Genomic DNA, 20,677 nt, shown 5'->3' with positions numbered 1-20,677 from the left:
AGCCCCCGCTTTCATCCACACAGGCTGCATGGACCTCAAACCTATTGGAGAATTGCAAAGGCTGAGGCTCCTCCACTTCTACCTGATCTCCACGATCCCCTGACCTGCCTCGCTCGCAGTCACACCCTCCTGTCCCTGACCACTGACCAATTTAGACGACCTTATCCTAAGCGGTGTGACCGCCTCCTGGAACCGAGTGTCCAGGTATTTTTCCCCCTCCCTGATGTGTCGCAGTGTCTGCAGCTCGGCCTCCAGTTCAATGACTCTGAGCCGAAGCTCCTCAAGCCGCAGACACTTACTGCAGACGTGTTTGCCCCGGATCACACTGGGGTCCAGGAGCTCCCACATTCTGCAGTCGCTACACATCACCTGCCCTGCCATCTTTATTATGTGTCTATCTCTCCCTGCTATGTTACCTCTCTTCTCTTTTAATACTTTTCCCTTCCTCTTTTTTTTTATTCTTCTGTTTTGGAGCTCAGTTTGAATCGCTTTATCCAGCCCACATCACCAAAAGCACCCTGCTCAGAGTCACCAATGATATCTTTATCTCTGCTCGTCTTTCTGGATCTCTGCACGACCTTTGATTAAGGATAGCCACTCCCACCGCTTCTCCTTCGGGGTCTGGCAACGCGGTATCACCCTTTCATGTTCCCCAACTTAGCCGTCACTACTCTTGAAATGCTTCGCCGCCTGTGCCAGCTCTGGCGGGCTCCAAGGTTCCACCCGCAGGGATCCACTGCTCTTCACCATCTTTGCCAACGAGCGAAACGAAGGCACCGGGCGAGGCGTCCACCAGTTCAGAGATGATACAAAGATATGTGCGGGTGTGTGGACCTCAGGTGAGAACAATCGTTGGCAGCCAGATCGACATGCGATGGGCGAGTGGTGGGGAGGGCCCGTATTCGCAAGATGTCTGTTAATATACATAAATGTAGCGTTATGCACTTGGGCAGGCAGAACTCCAAGAATGTTTACACCTTCTGGAGTGCGTGCTTAGCGGGAGGTCAGTGACATGAGGCTATTGTAAAAGCAAATAGAGCATTAAAGAAAGAAAGAAGAAAGGCTTGAATTTATATTTCTTTTATTCGTTCATGGGATGTGGGCGTCGCTGGCGAGGCCGGCATTTATTGCCCATCCTTAATTGCCCTCGAGAAGGTGGTGGTGAGCCGCCTTCTTGAACCGCTGCAGTCCGTGTGGTGAAGGTTCTCCCACAGTGCTGTTAGGTCGGGAGTTCCAGGATTTTGACCCAGCGACGAGGAAGGAACGGCCGATATATTTCCAAGTCGGGATGGTGTGTGACTTGGGAGGGGAACGTGCAGGTGGTGTTGTTCCCATGTGCCTTTCATGACCTCAGGACGACCCAAAGTGCTTTACAGCCAATGAAATACTTTTGAAGTGTAGTCACTGTTGTAATGTAGGAAACGCGACAGCCAATTTGCGCACAGCAAGATCCCACAAACAGCAATGTGATAATGGCCAGATAATCTGTTTTAGTGATGTTGGTTGAGGGATAAATGTTGGCCCAGGACACCGGGGAGAACTCCCCTGCTCTTTTTCGAAATAGTGCCATGGGATCTTTTACGTCCACTTAAGAGGGAAGACGGGGCCTCGGTTTAACGTCTCATCCGGAAGACGGCACCTCTGACAGTGAAGCACTCCCTCAGCACTGCACTGGAGTATTGTCACATTAGGATGTTTTGCCAGGAGAAATAAATATAAAACTAGAAATACCATCCTTTGCCCATATAAGACTTTGCTCAGGCCTTGTGTAGAATGCTGTGTCCAGTTTTGGTCCCCTCACATAGTGGGTGATATAGAGGCCCTGGAAAAGGTTCAGAGGAGGGCCACTTAATTGATATCTAGTTTAAAGGCACTTAGTTACCAGGACAGGCCTTGAGAGCTGGAGCTCTTTACTTTGGAAAAGCGTAGACTTTGAGAGGATACGATTGACGTTTTCAAAATAATGAAGGGATTATATTCTGTCCGTGTAGTTATGTTACTTGAGCTAGCTAGGTCGGGATGGGCTTGTGGCATCAGTACAAGTTACGAAAGCAGAGAGTTAGGTTAGGTGATCAGCTCCACTCGCAATCCCTCAGATGATGAAGCGGTCCTTGTCCTCATGCAGCAAGACCTGGACAACATCCAGACTTGGGTTGCTAAGTGCCAAGTGAAACATTGCGCCACCCTTAAGGCGATGACACTAAAGAGCCAATTCTGTGACCCCGCACTCCCAGCTAACACTGGGAGTTTCACCTCGCCTTACGGAAATTACCCCTTACATGTACATCCTAAAGGACTTCTGACAATCCAAAGCTTCTGGGAGCCTAAAACAGCCCTGAATCCCCGGACAATTTGTCTGTACCTCAGGCCTTGGCTGAGCCTCCACTTCAGCGAGGTACCTCAGGTTGGAAAGTCTTAAGAGGCACGTAAGATTCACGGCTTCCTCTGTTGTCTCAATTATTTAAAAAAAAACACCGCAGCTTAGCTACAGTGCAGGACCAGAAGCATTCATCGTACACAAGATTGGTAAAACTCAAATGCATTTTAATAATACAGCAGGAAACCTCAGAGATTCAAAGAATTTCTTTTGTAATTTTACAGGTTATTTACATTACTGTTTTCTTTTGAAGCAAAAAGAAGTTAAATGAAGAGAATCGTTGACTATGTTACTGTCCCTTTCCACCCCGCACTCAGCACTGAAAACTCTTGTGCGTGAAATCCTGTTGAGGCGAGGTCAAAATTGAGATTGTTAGATTTTTGTTAGGCAAGAGTATTAAGGGTTACGGAACCAAGGCGGGTAGATGGAGTTAAGATACAGATCAGCCACGATCTAATTGAATGGTGGAACGGGCTCGAGGGGCTGAATGGCCTCCTCCTCTTCCTGTGTTCTTCCTACGATCCTCCGTAATTTCAGAAAAAAACGCCCTCAATTTACAATCCACCATTTTTACTCAAAATGATGAACCATAATAGCATGGATAAAAGAGAGAGAGAGAGAGACAGGAGTTGTTACGGAGTGAGGGAATTATTAGAGTGGGAGACGGTTCACCTGTCGGACGATTAGCTGCAGCTTGTATTCTGTCCAGCAATGTGAGGGAGGTGTTGGAACGGTCTCCCCAGATGCAGGAGGACAATTCCTCTTTAAACCTACCTGTGTTTGGACAGCTTGGCATCCATGCAGCTTTTCAGACTATGGGTAAAGGTGTACACCAGATATAGCCTCAGGCAATCTCTGAGACACAGTACCAGGTGTGATATGTTACCTATTCAGCTTTAGAGATTACATTTGCTGAGGAATCTTTGCAGAGTCAAATGTTAACTGTACAATAATTAATTTTTTATTACTTGTTTGAATAGCAACGCACAAAAAAATGAGAGTTTCAGGCTAACCAAGGGCTAAAATGGTAAAATACAGGCGAATAGTCTGTGTTTGGTCACCATCACAAAATGGTGGCCGCACGTTGTTACCTTACAAAATGGTGGCTACATGTCAAGTCACCTTCACAAAATGGAGGCTCTATCTATTGTATTTTCACATTTGTGCACTGCCTACTTACACCAATGTTTACATAAAAAAATTCTTCAAATAGTTCTACATCACCAGCAAAAATGTCAAATAAAGAATAAATAATATTCAAATAAATGAATAGTTGGAAAGCTATTTTTAAAACTAAGCTCGAATTGCATAAACACTAAATAAATTTGTGAAATGAAACCTTTCTGTATCTCCTCTCGAGTGTCTACAATGCCTGTTGTAACGGGGCTAACACCTAGTTCTCCACATAACTCAGTTCAGTATGTACTACCTGTGTAACATTGCCCTTCTCCGCCCCGCCTCAGCCCATCTGCTGTTGAAACTCTCATCCATGCCTTAGTTACCTCCAGACTTGACTATTCCAACGCTCTCCTGGCCGGCCTCCCATCTTCCACCCTCCATAAACTTCAGCTCATCCAAAACTCTGTCGCCCGTATCCAACTTTCACCAAGTCCCGTTCACCCATCACCCCCTGTGCTCGCTGACCTACATTGGCTCCCGGTCCAGCAACGCCTCGATTTTAAAATTCTCATCCTTATGTTCAAATCCCTCCATGGCCCTCGCCCCTCCCTATCTCTGTAACCTCCTCCAGCCCTACAACCCTCCGAGATCTCTGCGCTCCTCCAATTCTGGACTCTTGCACATCCCCAATTTCCTTCGCTCCACCATTGGCGGCCGTGCCTTCAGCTGCCTGGGTCCTACGCTCTGGATTTCCCTTCCTAAACGTCTCCGCCTCTCCACCTCTCCTCCTTTAAGTCGCTCATAAAAACCTACCTCTTTGACCAAGCCTTTGGTCACCTGTCCTAATATCTCCTTACGTGGCTCGGTGTCAAATTTTGTCTGATTACGCTCCTGTAAAGCCTCTTGGGATGTTTTACTACGTTAAAGGCGCTATATAAATGCAAGTTGTTGTTGTGTGCTACTTAACCATATGGACAAGGAAGGTTCTGTGTTTGATCCCTGCTCTGTGCTGATGTGACGAGTGAAAGTTTACATTGTTCATTTTGTAATACATTTCAAGTGGTTTGGGGTTGGTTGAATCTCTTGTCTCTGAGACAGAACACAAACACCACAGCAGCAGAGAAAGGGTTAACCTAAAGACGGGCAATTGTGGAAGGGCTGTACCACCACTTGAGTAAGGAGGGGAGGTCTAGATGGAACGTCCTGAATGTACGTGTTATCTAACCAGGAACCCTTTGGGAACAATAAGTACAATCGTTCAGATGGTCAGTGATGGAGGGGGGGGAGCAAGTTGGAGTAATAAGCCCGACATTCCTGGGGTCCCACTGTGCTGGGGTAAGTGCGCCCCGTCTCATCCGAGGCTGGAGACCCAATCCAAATTCCGGAGACAGGGACATTTGCATGGCCAGAGTGGGATCAGGTGAAAGATCGGCCCACAGCCAAACCCACCAGATGGAATGTAAAGGTTGGTTCAGATGGGGCATAATCCTGGCAGAGTTGGGGTCAGGCCCATGTTCCTGGAGACCCCCTTCCCCTCAGTGTATGTGTGACTTATACCCTTCCCAACCCTGGGAAGTTCACGGGCCCTATTACCTTCAGTTTGAGGTGTTTCATTCTCACAGTCGAAACCCACCCTCTAGCCCAATGAAAGAGTCTGGTCGTTGGATAGCTGCAGGTAAGAGTTGACTCCAATCCTCTCTGAAAGTGTGGCTGACCTGGTGAAATGAGTGAGGTATAAAACTTGTTTTTAATCACACTCAACTGGGTTCCCATTGCCTAATTGAGTGAGAGATAAGAGACCGCAGAGGAAGGAGAGACAACAACTGTAGAAATACGATGCAAATTACTCATAGGGGCCGGGAAGGTTTGTTGTGGAATGTCATTGTGTCCCAAAGCCAACTGTGTCACTGCTATCAGCCTAGGAAACAGTAGGAAGCTCTACAGCGAGTTGGGTGCGCTACAATTGCCCACAGTTCTGCTGAGGAAGGGAAACAGATTTATCCGGGGTTCCTGCTCCTGATCTATCCAGCGATTCCTGTTGGAATGTGTGGGGGCACCAGGCGAGGACAGGATTGGTCCTGGGTGTGATGCCTCCCACAGTTGGTCAGCCAGACGACAACTCACTGCCAGAGCTCCGATGTGAAGAATGGCCACTTGAGTGAGGTACCAAAGGAATGTTGGACATGTTGGAACCACACCCAGCGTAACCTAGCACTGTCAGGGGAGGAGGAGAGAAAATTAGCCTCAATATGGCTGTCAAGGTGTCCAAATATTTGCCTGAATTTAGTTGGACATTTATATCAGAGCAAAATATGATGCTTTCAGTTCTACAATATTTTGACATTTTCACCACATGCAAAACTCACAATATTATACAAAAATACAAAAATATTACATTGGCATTGTTTACAAAATATTTTCTTTTCCCAAAATGTCATCGTCACCAAGTCGCCCACCATCCTGACTTGGAACATGTATCAACATTCCTTTATTGTTGCTGGGTCAAAACCAGGGATATCCTTAGTTAACACTGCTGTGGGAGCACCATCTCCACACAGACTGCAGTGGTTCAAGAAGGCGGCTCACCACCGCCTTCTCAAGGGGCAACTGGGGATGGGCAATAAATGCCGGCCTTACCAGTGACGCCCACATCCTGAGAACAAATATTTTTTTTAAAAATCACTATTTACAGCAAGATCCAGTGCATAAATTGCAACCTCATTCTTGTTTTTATGTTTCTTTCCAATATAAGACAGTCACAGTGTTGCTGAGAATGGAAAGTTAGTCAAGACACCGATTATAAACAGAGTGGGGTGAGTTATATATGGGTGTGCTTTAACATCTAGCTGATGAAATTGGCTTCCTAACTCATCGGCTGACACCGTGCTGCCAATGGACTCTGGTTGAAATAGGCTAATGATACAGAAAAGATCCACAAGTTGTAAATGTAACAGTTTAAATCATCGGTTCTCAATGCGACTCACTGATTTCTGTATTGTGATCCCATTAATTTGACCTCATGGTTATGCTGATAGGGTGAGATGAAGAGGGGTGGGAGGAGGCTCGTGTGGAGCACAAACACCAGCATAGACTGGTTGGGCCGAATGGCCTGTTTCTGTGCTGTAAATTCTATGCAATTCTACGTATTTGTTCAATCCCACGATCCCAAATCTGGTCCCCGTTCTTGATCTGCTGCCAATGATTAGCTGCCACAATGCCAACACTCCCACTGCCACATGACGGGCAGCGTGCCAACCAACCCATCACAAAGCTTAAGGCAATGCCGCTGAGAGACCCAGTGCACATCGGGACAATGGGCAGGCCACAAAAGCACATCTAAATATTTGCCGCAACCAGCCGCCAAAGTATGTCGATAGCCTTTACTCGGGGCTTGCTCCTCATACACAATGAACCATATACTCCATGAAAAGAACACATGAATGTGTGACTACATGTTGCAACTGAAGAAGAATTTTTTAAAAATATATAATTTTTTTTTTAGAAATTTCTAATGCCATTTCTATGAAAAGTAACAATCCCACGGAGCGAGGAAGTTCTTAACAATTGCCGTTCTCTACTTGTCCATTTTCCACAGCTGATAGCTCAGTGGGACTTAGCAGTGCCTTGGAACTGGATGGAGCAGAGGGATTGGTGTCGGATGGAGCCTCGGGTATGGGGCTTGATGGAGCGATGTGATTGGAACTTGCTGCATGGTGATTGTCTCTCAGCTCTTTGATGGAGTTCAATAACTGTTTGTGTTGTTCTTCCATTGAAAAGAGGCGACTTTCCTGCATTAAAACACATGAGGCATCCGGGTTAAAGCCGTGGATCTCAAGCCCACCTTTACACAACATAAGCTATTAATAAGACATACCTGTTTAGGGATAAACCTATACTTTTAAGCACTCCAAGTGCCTGTACTGACCTCCCTGAAGCCATCTGCCTTCCTTGAGAATCAAGCAGCATTGTGTCTGTTATTGCAGGCACGTAACCAGTCATATAGTATAGAATCATAGAATGATACAGCACAGAGGAGGCCGTTCAGCCCATCGTGCCTGTGCCGGCTCTTTGAAAAAGCTATCCAATTAGTCCCACTCCCCTCCCTGCAAATTTTTCCCCTTCAAGTATTCCCTTTTGAAAGTTATTATTGAATCTGCTTCCACCGCCCTTTCAGGCAGCGCATTCCAGATCATAACAACTCGCTGCGTAAAAAAAATTCTTCTCATCTCCCCTCTGGTTCTTTTGACAATTACCTTAAATCCGTGTCCTCTGGTTACCGACCCTCCCAGTTTCTCGTTATTTGCTTTATCAAAAACCGTCATGCTTCTGACCACCTCTATTAAATCTCTGCTCTAAGGAGAACAACCCCAGCTTCTCCAGTCTCTCCAGGTAACTGAAGTCCCTCATCCCTGGTACCATTCTAGTAAATCTCCTCTGTACCCTCTCCAAGAAAACGTTAAAAGAAATATATTAAAACAAATCGTACAAAAAGGCCTTTAGGGCCAACAGGTCCATTTCCAATGACAACCATTAGTATTTATATAGCACCTTCAACACAGATAAAGGCTTCACAAAGGTATAAGGGGAAAAAAACAGGTGCCAAGGAAAAGAAGGCGAGATTGACAGCTCGGTCAAAGAGGTGGGTTTTAAGGAGGGCCTGAAACGAGGAGAGAGAGATCAAGGTGTTTACCTATTCCTTTTGAATAGGTGAACCCCACTTGCCCACCTTCAGAGTTCGGCCTGTACTTACAGAACAGAGCCTCACTCAAGAGGATAACGGGTTGGAGAATTGGGGGTGCAGGTTCTAGCCTATTTTACGCAGCGAGTTGTTACGATCTGGTGTGCGCCGCCTGAAAGGGCGGTGGAAGCAGATTCAAAAGTCACTTTCAAAGAGGAACTGGATCTAAACTTAAAAAGGAAAGATTTGCAGGGCTACGGGGAAAAAGCATGAGAGCGGGATTAATCGAATAGCTCTTTCAAAGAGCCAGCACAGGCACGATGGGCCGAATGGCCACCTTCTGTGCTGTATCATTCTATGTTTATATTCTCTGGCACATTTTGTGTTGCAACACACTAAATGATCACTATTTGGAGTGCTTTTGATGGCGGGAGTGCATTGGCTGAATGCTGTTACAAGGCCTTGTGTGAGATAATGTCAAGACTGATGATTTAAAAACATCATTTTTAACCTAACCCATATGGCCCGGTCCGGTTTACAATGGAGAGTAAAATCAGACAGGGTTGTAAAACCTGTTCTTCCTGCAAACCAGCTCCCAATCCCGTCAGTCTCCTGCTGGGCAGGTCAGCTTACCATTACCCTCATGCAATTATGGAAATCTGGGAGGGTCTGTTCGACAGCTATTTAATTACAACCATCACTTCTTGCTCAATAGAAAATGTCTCCGGGCATTTAGCAAGACAAAAAAACTGAGCGAGCAGGAAAGAGGGAGGGAATCATTTGGTTAGGGTGGGGACGGTGGAACAAAAATTAAGGCCAAAGAGAAGGGTTCTTAGCAGGGTTGCCAACTCTGGTTGGACGTATTCCTGGAGGTTTGACCTCCAGGAATACGTGACCTCCTGTCTCCAACCGCCCCACCCCCACACTCCCACCATTGGTCGCCCAACATGTCCATCCTCGCGGTGCCCCGCCTTCCCACGGCCAATTGGAAAGCGAACAGACTCTTTGTTACCCGATTGGGTGACTCTTGACTGTCAGTCAAATGGCCATTTTCCCAACTCCAATATTTTTATAATCAATAAACAAAGAAAATTTTAAATAACACAATTATCTTTTTAACGTCCCTATGATTTGATCTCCTGGGTTTGCGGGCGGCAGTGTCTTGGAGATTAATCTTCAATTCCTGGAGACTCCAGGACAATCCTGGAAGGCTGGCAACCCTAGTTCTTAGCGGGTTTCTGGAGGGAGGGAGGGAGGGAAGGAGGTAGAGAGACATGCGAGAGAGAATCCCAGAAAGCAGGTGCGTAGTGACTGAAGGAAGAAGCTCTGGAGGGAGAGAGAAATGGATCACAACTCCATGCTAGAAGTAAACAATTTTACAACACCAAGTTATAGTCCAACGATTTTATTTGAAATTTACAAGCTTTCGGAGGCTTCCTCCTTCCTCAGGTAAATGTGGACATTTGCCTGAGGAAGGAGGAAGCCTTCGAAAGCTTGTAAATTTCAAATAAAATCGTTGGACTATAACTTGGTGTTGTAAAATTGTTTACAATTGTCCATCACCGGCATCTCCACACCATGCTAGAAGAGCAGAGGAGGCAATAAGTGGAGATCACTCAGGTAAGGCAACATGATTAACCTTTTTAATAAGGAGCTGAGAAAGAGCAGCCAACGACACATTACTTACCAAACATTCAATCTTCTGCTGGTTCCGGGCGGCAGCTTCTAATTTTTCAATGTCCTTCTTCCTTTCCCCTTCAACTGTTTCAAGTCTGTAAAAGCAGAGAACTTTTCAACGTGTGATCAGGCTGCGGAGCGGTTAGCTCAAGTGGCGCGGGTTAATGGACGCAGTAAAACAAGGTGATCCTCAGAATCCTGCCACTCAGATTACTCTACCACCCTTATTCTGTTCTTGCTCTCGATGGTCACTCTACATTGGAGCATTCCTGAGAGTGACCCTCAAGCAAGGCATAGCTTGATACAGTGTCCCTCAACCAGATGTCAGTAAAGCCAAATTAGAAAAATATCCTTGCCTAGTCTTATTAATGAAGCGCTTTGTTCTCACCTGTGAGCAAGCTCCTTTATTTGCTTGTCCTTTTCCTCCAGCTGATTTTTCTGCTTCTCCTCGTTCCCCTGAAGCATTCGCTGAACCTGCTCTTCTATACAGTTTTTAAATTCCTTCAGCTCCTCGTTGATTGTCTGTATGTTTTCCTTTAGACTGGTGATGTCCTGCTCGTGCTGGGGAGAGGGAGGGGAGTAAGGGATGTCAGAGAGGCGTTACTTGCTTCTTCACATGATATGAACGTTTAGAAGTTCTAGACTGGCTGGAAATTTAAAGAGAGCTCTTCAACGCACACAGTGTGGAACTGAGCCAAAACCAAGAACGGAAAGGTTCCAACTTCAGTGCTCTGTATCAGCTCAGGAAGCTAATTGCACTGTGCAACAGTGAGGATTGGCACAATGCCCTGGACTAATGCACCCACTCCCGATTGGCATCCAGTGCCCCCTGCTGGAAAATGGAGGTGCCTGGATGTCAGGTGAGCAGGTCGAGCCCATTTGAATGTGGGATGTTACTGGAGGCCTTTAGCACTGTTTCCTGCCTTCTGCTTCTGTTCAACACCATTAAGAGTGGGGCTATCCCATCATTCACACTACGGTGCACCTTAGACTGCACCCCGTCACTCTACGTTGGAGCATTCCTTAGAGCGACCCTCAAGCAAGCCAAAGCTTGAGTACCGTGGTCCTGGATCGGGCTGGACTATGATACTATTCCCCTAATCAAATGGCCTGCTGACACTCAATACCTGAGCTCGCAAGTGAAGAATGGTGAGGAATCAGAGGGCAGCCAATGCCCATGGAACTATACTCCAGCTCATTCAGAAGAGAAGGAAAGACTTGAATCTATATAGCACCTTTAATGACCTCAGGACGTGCCAAAGCTCTTCACTTTCATCAGCTCCAAACAGCTTTCAGTTTAGAATATTCATATTGAAAGAAAATAGCTGGTATAAAATTGATGCTGGATTATACTCTTCTTACCTTCTCCAAAGGTTTGAAGTCCTGTCTTTCTGGCCCTGTCTGAGGAGACCACTCCTCATTTTCAGTGCATTGCCATGGGACTTGGGACTTTCGGAATGAATCAACTGGCATAAGACGTGGGTGGCCCTGTCACAGAAAGAACAAAATTGGGGCGTCAGATATGTGCACTAAAAGCATTTCTTCCGAATTGTACAGCGATCTCATAAAACAAAATTCATGGGTGGCGGGAGAGGGAGAAACACGCAGTGTGATGTCAAATGGGACAGCCAATGGGGCCCTATGATTGGTCTCAGCCAACTGGGGAACAGTTGGCCAGATTGGCATTCTATGCTTTGAAGCATAATCAACCAATGCCGTTCCTGCAATATTCGCAGCTCCAATAATGTACATCAGGTCAGGGGATAGTAAATGGGATAAGTTTGGTGAAAATCAAAGTTAGTTAACTGAAGCAAATGTTAGTTGGCAGGTTGACCAATACTGGTTGAGATACAAAGGAAAACAAAACTTCCAGTTGGTACACCTGACTCATGCCTTGTACCTGCCACCTTCCTCTCATTTAGTTCTGTGTTATAATGGGGGTTGCTAATCTCCCAGTTTCTAGTTACATAGAATTACATAGGATTTACAGCACAGAAACAGGCCATTCAGTCCAACTGGTCTATGCCAATGTTTATGCTCCACATGAGTTTCTATTAACTTCATCTCACCCTATCAACATATCCTTCTATTCCTTATGTGTTTATCTTGATTCCCCTTTAAATGCATCTATGCTATTCACCTCGACTACTCCTTATGGTAGCGAGTTCCACATTCTCACCACTCTCTGGGTAAGGAAGTTTCTCCTGAATTCCCTCTAGAATTTACCAGTGACTCTTATACTTATGGCCCCTAGTTCTGGTCTCCCCCGCAAGTGGAAACATCTTCTCTACATCTACCCTATCAAACCCCTTCATAATTTCAAAGACCTCTATCAGGTCCCCTCTCCTCTTTTTTAGAGAAAAGATCCCCAGCCTGTTCAGTCTTTCCTGATAGTTATAACCTCTCAGTTCTGGTATCATCGTTGTAAATCTTTTTTGCACTTTCTCCAGTGCATCTACATCCTTTTTGTAATTTGGAGACCAGAACTGTGCACAGTACTCTAAATGTGATCCGCCCGAGGTTCTATATTAGTTTGACATAACTTCTCTGCTTTTGAATTCTATCTCTCCAGAAATGAACCCCAGTAATTTGTTTCCATTGAGGTTCTGATGAAGGGGCGACATCCCAAATGTTAACCTGTTTTTCCAGATGCTTAAGGACCTGCAGCGTTTTTCCAACATTTTCCGTTTTAATGCAAGCAATACCGGCGTCTACTCGCACATTGGAGCAATGAGAGACGATACTGTTACCTGCATTCTCAGACGTGGGATGCCTTGTGCGCAAGAGCGGGGAGAATTTAACGAGCGGGTGCCAGAGAGAGGAATCTTTGTTAACGTATTGTATTGTCGGTCTGGTAAGCTTGTGACGATGTCTTCGTCGACGCACTCTCTGTTCTCTGAAACAGGTTCCCAAGTTGACTGTTTCTGCGTCACGTTGGGTCTCTTCCGTGCCGGCGCACTCTGCGTGCGTTTCACCACGACCGTACCCTTGTTTGCGATCCCAGCGGACTTCAAATTCTGCTCTTCGGCTGTGGACCTTTGCAAACTGAGCAGCGACGCACTAACCAGGTTGACGTTTTTGGGCGCTACGTAGGTCGGTTTGTCGTCCCGACAGTAGGGGCTGAAAGAGAAGGCGTCCTGTGTGAGTAATGTGCAGCATATATTGGGGTCAAGGTGATGTCATTTTTGGGGGCCCCAATGTTGGGTGTTTACAAAGTGGAAGAGCATGGTAGGGTGGGTTACGGTGTCTGGTTCTGTACTTCCCCTACACTGTGAGCTTCAGACTCCATCATGGTACCATATCTCGTCCTTCACAGGCGTGATAGGGAAACCTTCGACAGGCAAATCACCTCACTCTTGTGCACCGAACTCTTTGGCAGGGCCCTGGGATCGGGTCACTCGGGGCAGGGGGGAGACAGCGCTCTCTGCAACTTCTTCAACTCTTCGACCTTCATCTCTATAAAGTCTGTCTAAGGCTACGATATTGTTCCCATATCTGGAGGCTTGTCTAGCTTCCCTTTCACATCACTGAACAGGATACAAAACAAAGCTCCTGTCTGATAGTTGATTCCTGTAATCTCCAACCTCTCTCTCTTCATCCCAACCTTTCTAGTCTTTGTCTATTTTCTTGGTAGTTGACTCTGGTCAGCTGCTGCTCTGAAATTTCTCCTCCCCTTCCCCCTAAGCTCCAAATATGTCCCCTTACATCCTCTTATTTTCTTCATTGTCAATGCGTTGAAATCAAGTCTCCGTCCTCCCTCCTACAATCGACTCACTTTTAAAACCCAAGCTCGGCATCGGTGAACCTCTGGGGTCGATTTTCAACTTGCTGCCGGGGCATTGGAGAATCCTCCCGATTTTAACTTCCGTTGGTATCGACGGTCGACCCGCAATGCCAGACTTATGCCTGGTCTGCTAGTCGAAAATGTGCCAGGTCTGGATTCATTAAGGTTTCTCAACTAGAACCCCACCCCCCACCCCACCAACCTGTAGAATAGGGGTGCAGTACATTTGAAAATAGACTCAAGAACAAGCAACTAAAGTGTGGCACGTTAAGCCTTTTTTTTGTTCATGATTGCCCAAGATATCTGCTGGGTGGCTCTGAACGCCCTCCAATAAACTGTTGCTCCAATTGATTACACAAAGTGGCAAGAGAGAGAGTTTCTCCTCTATGAGGTCGAGGGACTCTAATATACCACAGTTAGCAGCCAGTGATTGAGAACTGACAGATGCGATAGTGCAGTTGTGTAAAACGGGTGATATCGGATCAGCTGCCCATTGACTTCAATGGAAACGAAAATCAGGAGAAGTGTACAGTGGGCGTCTGAATTGAAATCGCCCGTGTCACACTATCGCACCGAAGTCGGAATTCCCAACGTATCATCGATTCACTGGGAATTCTGCTCCTCATTTATCTTATATCGTCTTGGGAATGCTCTTCCTCACTTCCTCTGATCAATTCATTGACTTCCCAGTTTATGGAGATCAATCATTGACTGAGAACGCTGCTCTTGGATTCTTTTTTTTTGATTCACCTGTTTGTAAAGAATGGCATTCACCTTTATCCCAGATCACCTTTACAGGAAAATCACTGTCCATTTGTTAGGAATACTCAGTGGGATGGTGGGGGGGGGTGGGGCGGGTGAGAGGGGGAATACCGTTCCTTTACCTAACTTCGGTCGGTAACTCATCCACTCGTGGACAATCTGTGGGGACGGATACTTGTGTCTTACCTGAATTCCTGGTGATGGATCATTGGTGCATTCGGGTTGTTCAGCGAATGGGTGATACCATTGAGAATGGCGGGGAGAGGTTGCAGCTTGTCCAGTTCTTGCTGTTATTTGCAGGACGTAGCAATGGCAATAGCAGCGGGAATCAGGATTGTAGGGGGGTGCATTGAAAATAGACAGTAAAAGGAAAAAGATATTAGACACATAGGGACAGTAATGGAAAGTTACACAATTTAAAAATGAATTGACTGCTCATCAGGTTAAAGGATGCCAACGGGGGGAATGACTAAGGAGCAGATTATTCATCTATTGCCCTCTTGGCCATGTCCCCCACGTTCTTTGCTCCATCATTGGTGGCCATGCTTTCAGCTGTCTAGGCCCTAAGCTCTGGAATTCCCTCCCTAAACCTCTCCGCCTCTCTCTCTCCTCCTTTAAGACGCTCCTCAAAACCTACTTCTTTGACCAAGCTTTTGGTCACCTGTCCTAATATCTCCTTATGTGGCTCAGTGTTAATTTTTTGTTTGATTACGCTCCTGTGAAGCGCCTTGTGACATTTTACTACATTAAAGGCGCTATATAAACGCAAGTTGTTGTTGTATGGACAAAAATCTAGTCCCATTGCAGTGAATACTCCGATGTCAGTATAACAAAGCCATCCCTAGTAGGAACTGGTTCACTATCCAAACTCATTTCTTGAAGGACATTGATAATTACCCGAAGGATAAGACCTACACTGTTCACCCTGATAGACTCTCTGAGTAAGAAAAATTATCACCTCAACTACTCAATCACAGTGGAAAAAAAGTAACGAATACAACATGTTAGGGCAACCGATTTCTCACCATACCTGGTCCAACCGCGAGATGACGTCACAGAGGAGAGAGTGGAGGATGGACAGTTCCAGTCCGAGATCAATGCAGCCTTCGAACGCTGAGGTATTCATGTTGAGCTCTGGATTGGAAATGTTTGTCAGAAAGAGATTCATGTTCTCCCAGTTTAACGCCAAGAAGTTGTCCATAAAGGCCATGTACCCCTCCTTGTCCTCGAACCTGCAGGTTGCACAGATGCCACAAAGGACGGAACTGAGTGCGGTTCAGGAACCTCCATGCAAGGCTATGAATAATGGGTAAGCAAGGTAGATACCGTACATATGAGGAGAGTCTCCATATAGCTGAGGAAAAGGGGATGCTCCATATAGACCCTTTTCAGCTATACACCTAATTATCACAAACTCTTATTTTACTGACCCTTCCATTATAATGAGTAGTGGAGCTTAAACCCTGATAAAATGAACCTTCATTGAGAACCGCGTGTAAAAAAAAAAGTATCTCATCAGGTCAAAACGGCTCAACGCACTTCACAAAATGAGTTTGTTTTTGGAGTGAAGTGACCTTTGTTATGTGGCCGAGTGCTCTGTCATTCTGTACCAGCGACACCCGATAAACACCAATGAGATGAACGACCAGTTAATTTGTTTTCTTGCTGGTGTTGGTTGAGGGGGGAATGTTGGCCAGGACCCCAGGAGAACTTCCCATCCTTCCTACGAATAGTGCCATGGGATATTTAACGTCCGCCCAGGTCTCAGGGTGCCATTGCTTCCAGAGGACGGCAGCTCCCAGAGCCCAGCACTCGCTCAACGTTGCACTGGACCGTCAGCCTAGATTACACCCTCAGGTTCTACTTTAGGGTTCGATCCCACAACCTTCTGACCAGAGGCAAAGTGCTATGTAGAGATCCAAGCGGACACCAGGTTTAGCGGTGAGCCTTGGCTCAGTGGGTAGCTCTCTCACCTCTGAGTCAGAAGATCGTGGGTTCAAGTCTCACTCCTGTGACTTGAACACAAAATCGAGGCTGACACTTACCCAGTACCGTACTGAGGGAGTGCTGCACTGTGGGAGTGTGCCGTCTTTCAGATGGGACATTAGACCTAGGCCCCGTCTGCCCTCTCAGGTGGACACAAAAGATCCCATGGAAACCTATTGGAAGAAGAGCAGGGGAGTTCTCCCCGGTGTCCTGGTGAATATTTATCCCTTAACAAACATCACTAAAAAAATAGATCATCTGATCATTATCACATTGCTGTTTGTGGGATCTTGCTGTGCGCAAACTGGCTGCTGTGTCTCCCTACTTGACAACGCTTCAAAAAAGTACTTCATTGGCTGTAAAGCACTTTGGGACATCCTGAGGTTGTGAAAGGCGCTATATAAATGCAAGTCTTCCTTCTTCCTTTGATTGTACACAGTTTCAGACTGTGTATGGTGCTTGACGGGTCAGGTACAGTGATATACGTACGTGGTAAAGTTGGCCAGGTTCTGAATGACTTTGGCGATAAGTGTGAGAGTTCGAGCCGCGCTGTCGTTGGGATATTCCTGAGTCAGGTTGAAGAGGCTGGGAGACATTATTGCCGGGCAGAGAAATCGCAGAAACAATGAGGCACAAATCATCCGTTTCCCAATGTCCAGCTTCCCTCGATCGAAACACTGCTGCTGCCAGGCTGCAAATATTTCCCTCAGCTCGACTGGAAATGTGCTGTAAAAAGAAACGGGCGAGGAAGGCAGATAAGTTAGAATAGCTTCAGATACACAGATCTGGGTTTAAATCCTGAGCTGCACTGCCCATTTCCAGTGGGATTTGGTAGATATATACTGTTGATGGCTTAATCTCATCCATTATCGCACTGAGATTGATGGATTTTTGTTAGGCAACGGTATTAAGGGTTACGGAACTAGTGGGAGTCTGCGATCTGCTGTGCTCACCAGTGGGAGTCTGCGATCTCTTGTACTCACTAGTGGGAGTCTGCGATCTGCTGTGCTCACCAGTGGGAGTCTGCGATCTCTTGTACTCACTAGTGGGAGTCTGCGATCTGCTGTGCTCACCAGTGGGAGTCTGCGATCTCTTGTACTCACTAGTGGGAGTCTGCGATCTGCTGTGCTCACCAGTGGGAGTCTGCGATCTCTTGTACTCACCAGTGGGAGTCTGCGATCTCTTGTACTCACCAATGGGAGTCTGCGATCTGCTGTGCTCACTAGTGGGAGTCTGCGATTTGCTCTGCTCACTAGTGGGAGTCTGCGATCTGCTCTGCTCACCAGTGGGAGTCTATGATCTGCTCTGCTCACTAGTGGGAGTCTATGATTTGCTGTGTTCACTAGTGGGAGTCTATGATTTGCTGTGCTCACCAGTGGGAGTCTATGATTTGCTGTGCTCACCAGTGGGAGTCTGTGATCTGCTCTGCTCACTAGTGGGAGTGTATGATTTGCTGTGTTCACTAGTGGGAGTCTATGATTTGCTGTGCTCACCATTGGGAGTCTGTGATCTGCCTAAAAGCCTCTTCGCAGCTTGCCCTCATATTGGCTTGATTCTCTGACATATCATTGGCCGAACACTTGTTGGGATCAACTTCATAATTTTCTTCCGGATTGTAGAGTCTTGTCACAAAGTCTCCTGTGAATGACATTGAGGGAGGGTAAGTGTCAGCAATAATTCAGACCCTGGTGACCACCTGCATTGTCATTTCCACAGCCGGTGGGAATTGTCAGAGAAATATATATTTTTCAAATTTCTTTCCCTGCTATTTTCAAATCCCACACTCCATACTCTGTTCCCCAGATAAGAACATAGGCAGCGGGCTGTCCAATCCAGTCGAACTGCCTGTGTCATTCTGTAACTGGCCACTAGAAGGTGCAGGTGAGAAGATCCTTGACCTGTTTTTTTCCTCCCTTCCTGTCTGGTCTTTACTCATCTTAAAATTTGGGAGTGAAATCAGGAAGCATTTTGTCACACAAAGGAAATTCCCAACTCTCTTCCCCCCCAAAAGGCTGTGGGTGCTGGGGGTCAATTGAAATTCTCAAGACTGGGATTGATAGATTTTTTGTTGAGTAAGGGTGAGAACATAAGAAATAGGAGCAGGAGTAGGCCATTCGGCCCCTCGAGCCTGCTCCGCCATTCAATCAGATCGTGGCTGATCTTCTACCTCAACTCCACTTTCCCGCCCAATCCCCATATCCCTTGATTCCCCTAGAGTCCAAAAAATCTATCGATCTCAGCCTTGAATATACTCAATGACTCAGCATCCACAGCCCTCTGAGGTAGAGAATTCCAAAGATTCACAACCCTCTGAGTGAAGAAATTCCTCCTCATCTCAGTCTTAAATGGCCGACCCCTTAGACCTGCAACTGTGCTCCTTAGTTCTAGACTCTCCAGCCAGGGGAAACAGCCTCTCGGCGTCTACAGTATCTCAGTATCAAGGGATATGGAGCAAAGGCAGGTAAATGGGGATGAGGCATAGATCAGCCATGATCTAACTGAATGGTGGAACAGGCTCGAGGGGCTGAATGACCTCCTCTTGGTCCTAAGTTCTTTCTTCTAAAGTCAAGGGCCACATCGCCAGAACTGGTTGTCTATATGCCCTGCTGGCCTACTGAATGCTACAAGACCTGTGGACACACAGCTGGAGGATGGGAAAGTGGCCTCCCATTCACAGCTGTGGGATTTGTGGATCGCAAAAGAAAACTTTGGAAATGGGGCTATCCCAGCGAGGGTCGCCAACCATGCAGGATTGTCCTGGAGTCTCCAGGAATTGAAGATTAATCTTCAAGACGTTGCTGCAAGCAAACCCGAGAGAAAAATCATAAGGGGCATTGAACAAAATTGTGTTTTTTTTCATCTTCATTTATCAGTTATAATAATATTGGAGATGAAGGAAAAAAGGGCTATTTCACCAACAGCCAAGATTAATCCAATTGGGTAACAAAGTGTCTGTTCCCTTTCCAATTGGCCGTGGGAAGGCGGGGCGCCTGGAGAATGGACCAATGGCGAGAGGGTGGAGGCGGACATGTGATGAAACTTCCAGGAATGCACCCGACTAGAGTTGGCGACCCTAATTCCAGCATCCATGAGATGCAGATCACGTCGCCCATCAATCTTACCAAGCGTTTCGACCAGGTACTTCTGTCCAACCAGCTTCATGTATTCATCAATCGCCTTGGTGGTCAAGGTATTTTCTCTGAAGAGCACAGAGTGTTTCTCTTCACACCGATCGACCTCCGCAATCCCCAAGTCAATCAGAAAGTCCTACAGTTCATGGTGAGAACAGAAGAAAAGGGTTTTATTCACAGAAGCATTGAGAAAGACGTCCAATGTGATTCAATGAAGTTACTCCAGACTAGATTAAGATGCCAGGTTCCTATCATGACCAGATGGCCAATGAAACACCTAGTGTGACACTAAGACCAGGCGCCCAGTTCAATCCCCATCCTGTGCTGAGTTAGATGTTCCACTTGGGACAACTCTGTTGGCTTCAGAGAGGAAAAAATCCACAGTTGCTTCTCTGGGCATCATTCAGCCACGTGTCCTGGATATCCAGCGAGGGCCCAGCTTTGATGCCCCCTCCCCCCCCACTGTCGAATAACCTGATTACCCTCCCAATCTCAGCTCACACGTATACAGTGACCGTCTGGATCGGCGGTAGTGTACTGTGGAGCTGTGCCCCTAGCACGATGAGGAGAGGAACAAAAGGACAACAACTTGCATTTATATAGCGCCTTTAACGTAGGAAATGCTTCAAAATGCCACCGTTCAAAACCCAAGCTTGGTGTCTCCTAGCCACTAATTTTTGACTTTTCCCAAATTCTTTTCAACCTTTGTGGAGCCCTGAACTACGGGCATTCACCTGGGATTCAGGGTGAAACCTAAGACCTGTGATTTGTCCAGCTATTAAGCCCATGGAATACGTAGTTTCCAACTAACCCCGGAATAACATCAGTGAGAGTGAGGAACCTGGTGACACGGATAATCAGAGAGCTGGCACCTCACCTCTAGGCCCAGGGTTCATAATGATGTGACATAAATCTGTTTCCGAGAGGGTGATACGCGAAATGAGATTGGCCAGACTCAACCCAGTTCTTGGAGGGAACAAATGCAAGGAACAAAATTACTCATAAATTAATACTAATTGGTAAAGGGAGCATAAAAATGGATAATGTAGGAAATGGAGATCATAGAATCTTACAACACAGAAGGAGGCCACTTGGCCCATCGTGCCTGTGCCGGCTCTTTGAAAGAACTATCTAATTAATCTCACTCTTTCCCTATAGCTCTG

At 46.4% G+C, this 20,677-nt stretch overlaps 1 protein-coding gene across 2 annotated transcripts in view; it reads right to left on the bottom strand.

The window, feature by feature from the left end:
• Nucleotides 1–6,530: 6,530 nt before the first annotated feature.
• LOC137304412 (ras GTPase-activating protein nGAP-like) overlaps nt 6,531–20,677 on the bottom strand; it is a 59,065-nt gene continuing 44,918 nt past the window's right edge. For both annotated transcript variants that reach the window (XM_067972998.1, XM_067972999.1), the window contains 10 exons: nt 19,506–19,650; nt 17,877–18,021; nt 16,873–17,109; nt 15,428–15,629; nt 14,584–14,684; nt 12,602–12,971; nt 11,214–11,339; nt 10,240–10,412; nt 9,862–9,946; nt 6,531–7,284 (listed from right to left, as the gene is read on the bottom strand). In XM_067972998.1, the coding sequence (XP_067829099.1) occupies nt 7,054–7,284; nt 9,862–9,946; nt 10,240–10,412; nt 11,214–11,339; nt 12,602–12,971; nt 14,584–14,684; nt 15,428–15,629; nt 16,873–17,109; nt 17,877–18,021; nt 19,506–19,650 (1,815 nt within the window). In that variant the 3' untranslated portion in view covers nt 6,531–7,053. The remainder of the gene's footprint in view (nt 7,285–9,861; nt 9,947–10,239; nt 10,413–11,213; nt 11,340–12,601; nt 12,972–14,583; nt 14,685–15,427; nt 15,630–16,872; nt 17,110–17,876; nt 18,022–19,505; nt 19,651–20,677) is intronic.

Source organism: Heptranchias perlo, chromosome 37 (genome assembly GCF_035084215.1).
Source record: "Heptranchias perlo isolate sHepPer1 chromosome 37, sHepPer1.hap1, whole genome shotgun sequence".
Taxonomy (NCBI): Eukaryota; Metazoa; Chordata; class Chondrichthyes; order Hexanchiformes; family Hexanchidae; genus Heptranchias; species Heptranchias perlo.
The sequence above is the reverse complement of the archived record's forward strand: the minus strand, read 5'-3'. Positions and strand labels throughout refer to the sequence as shown.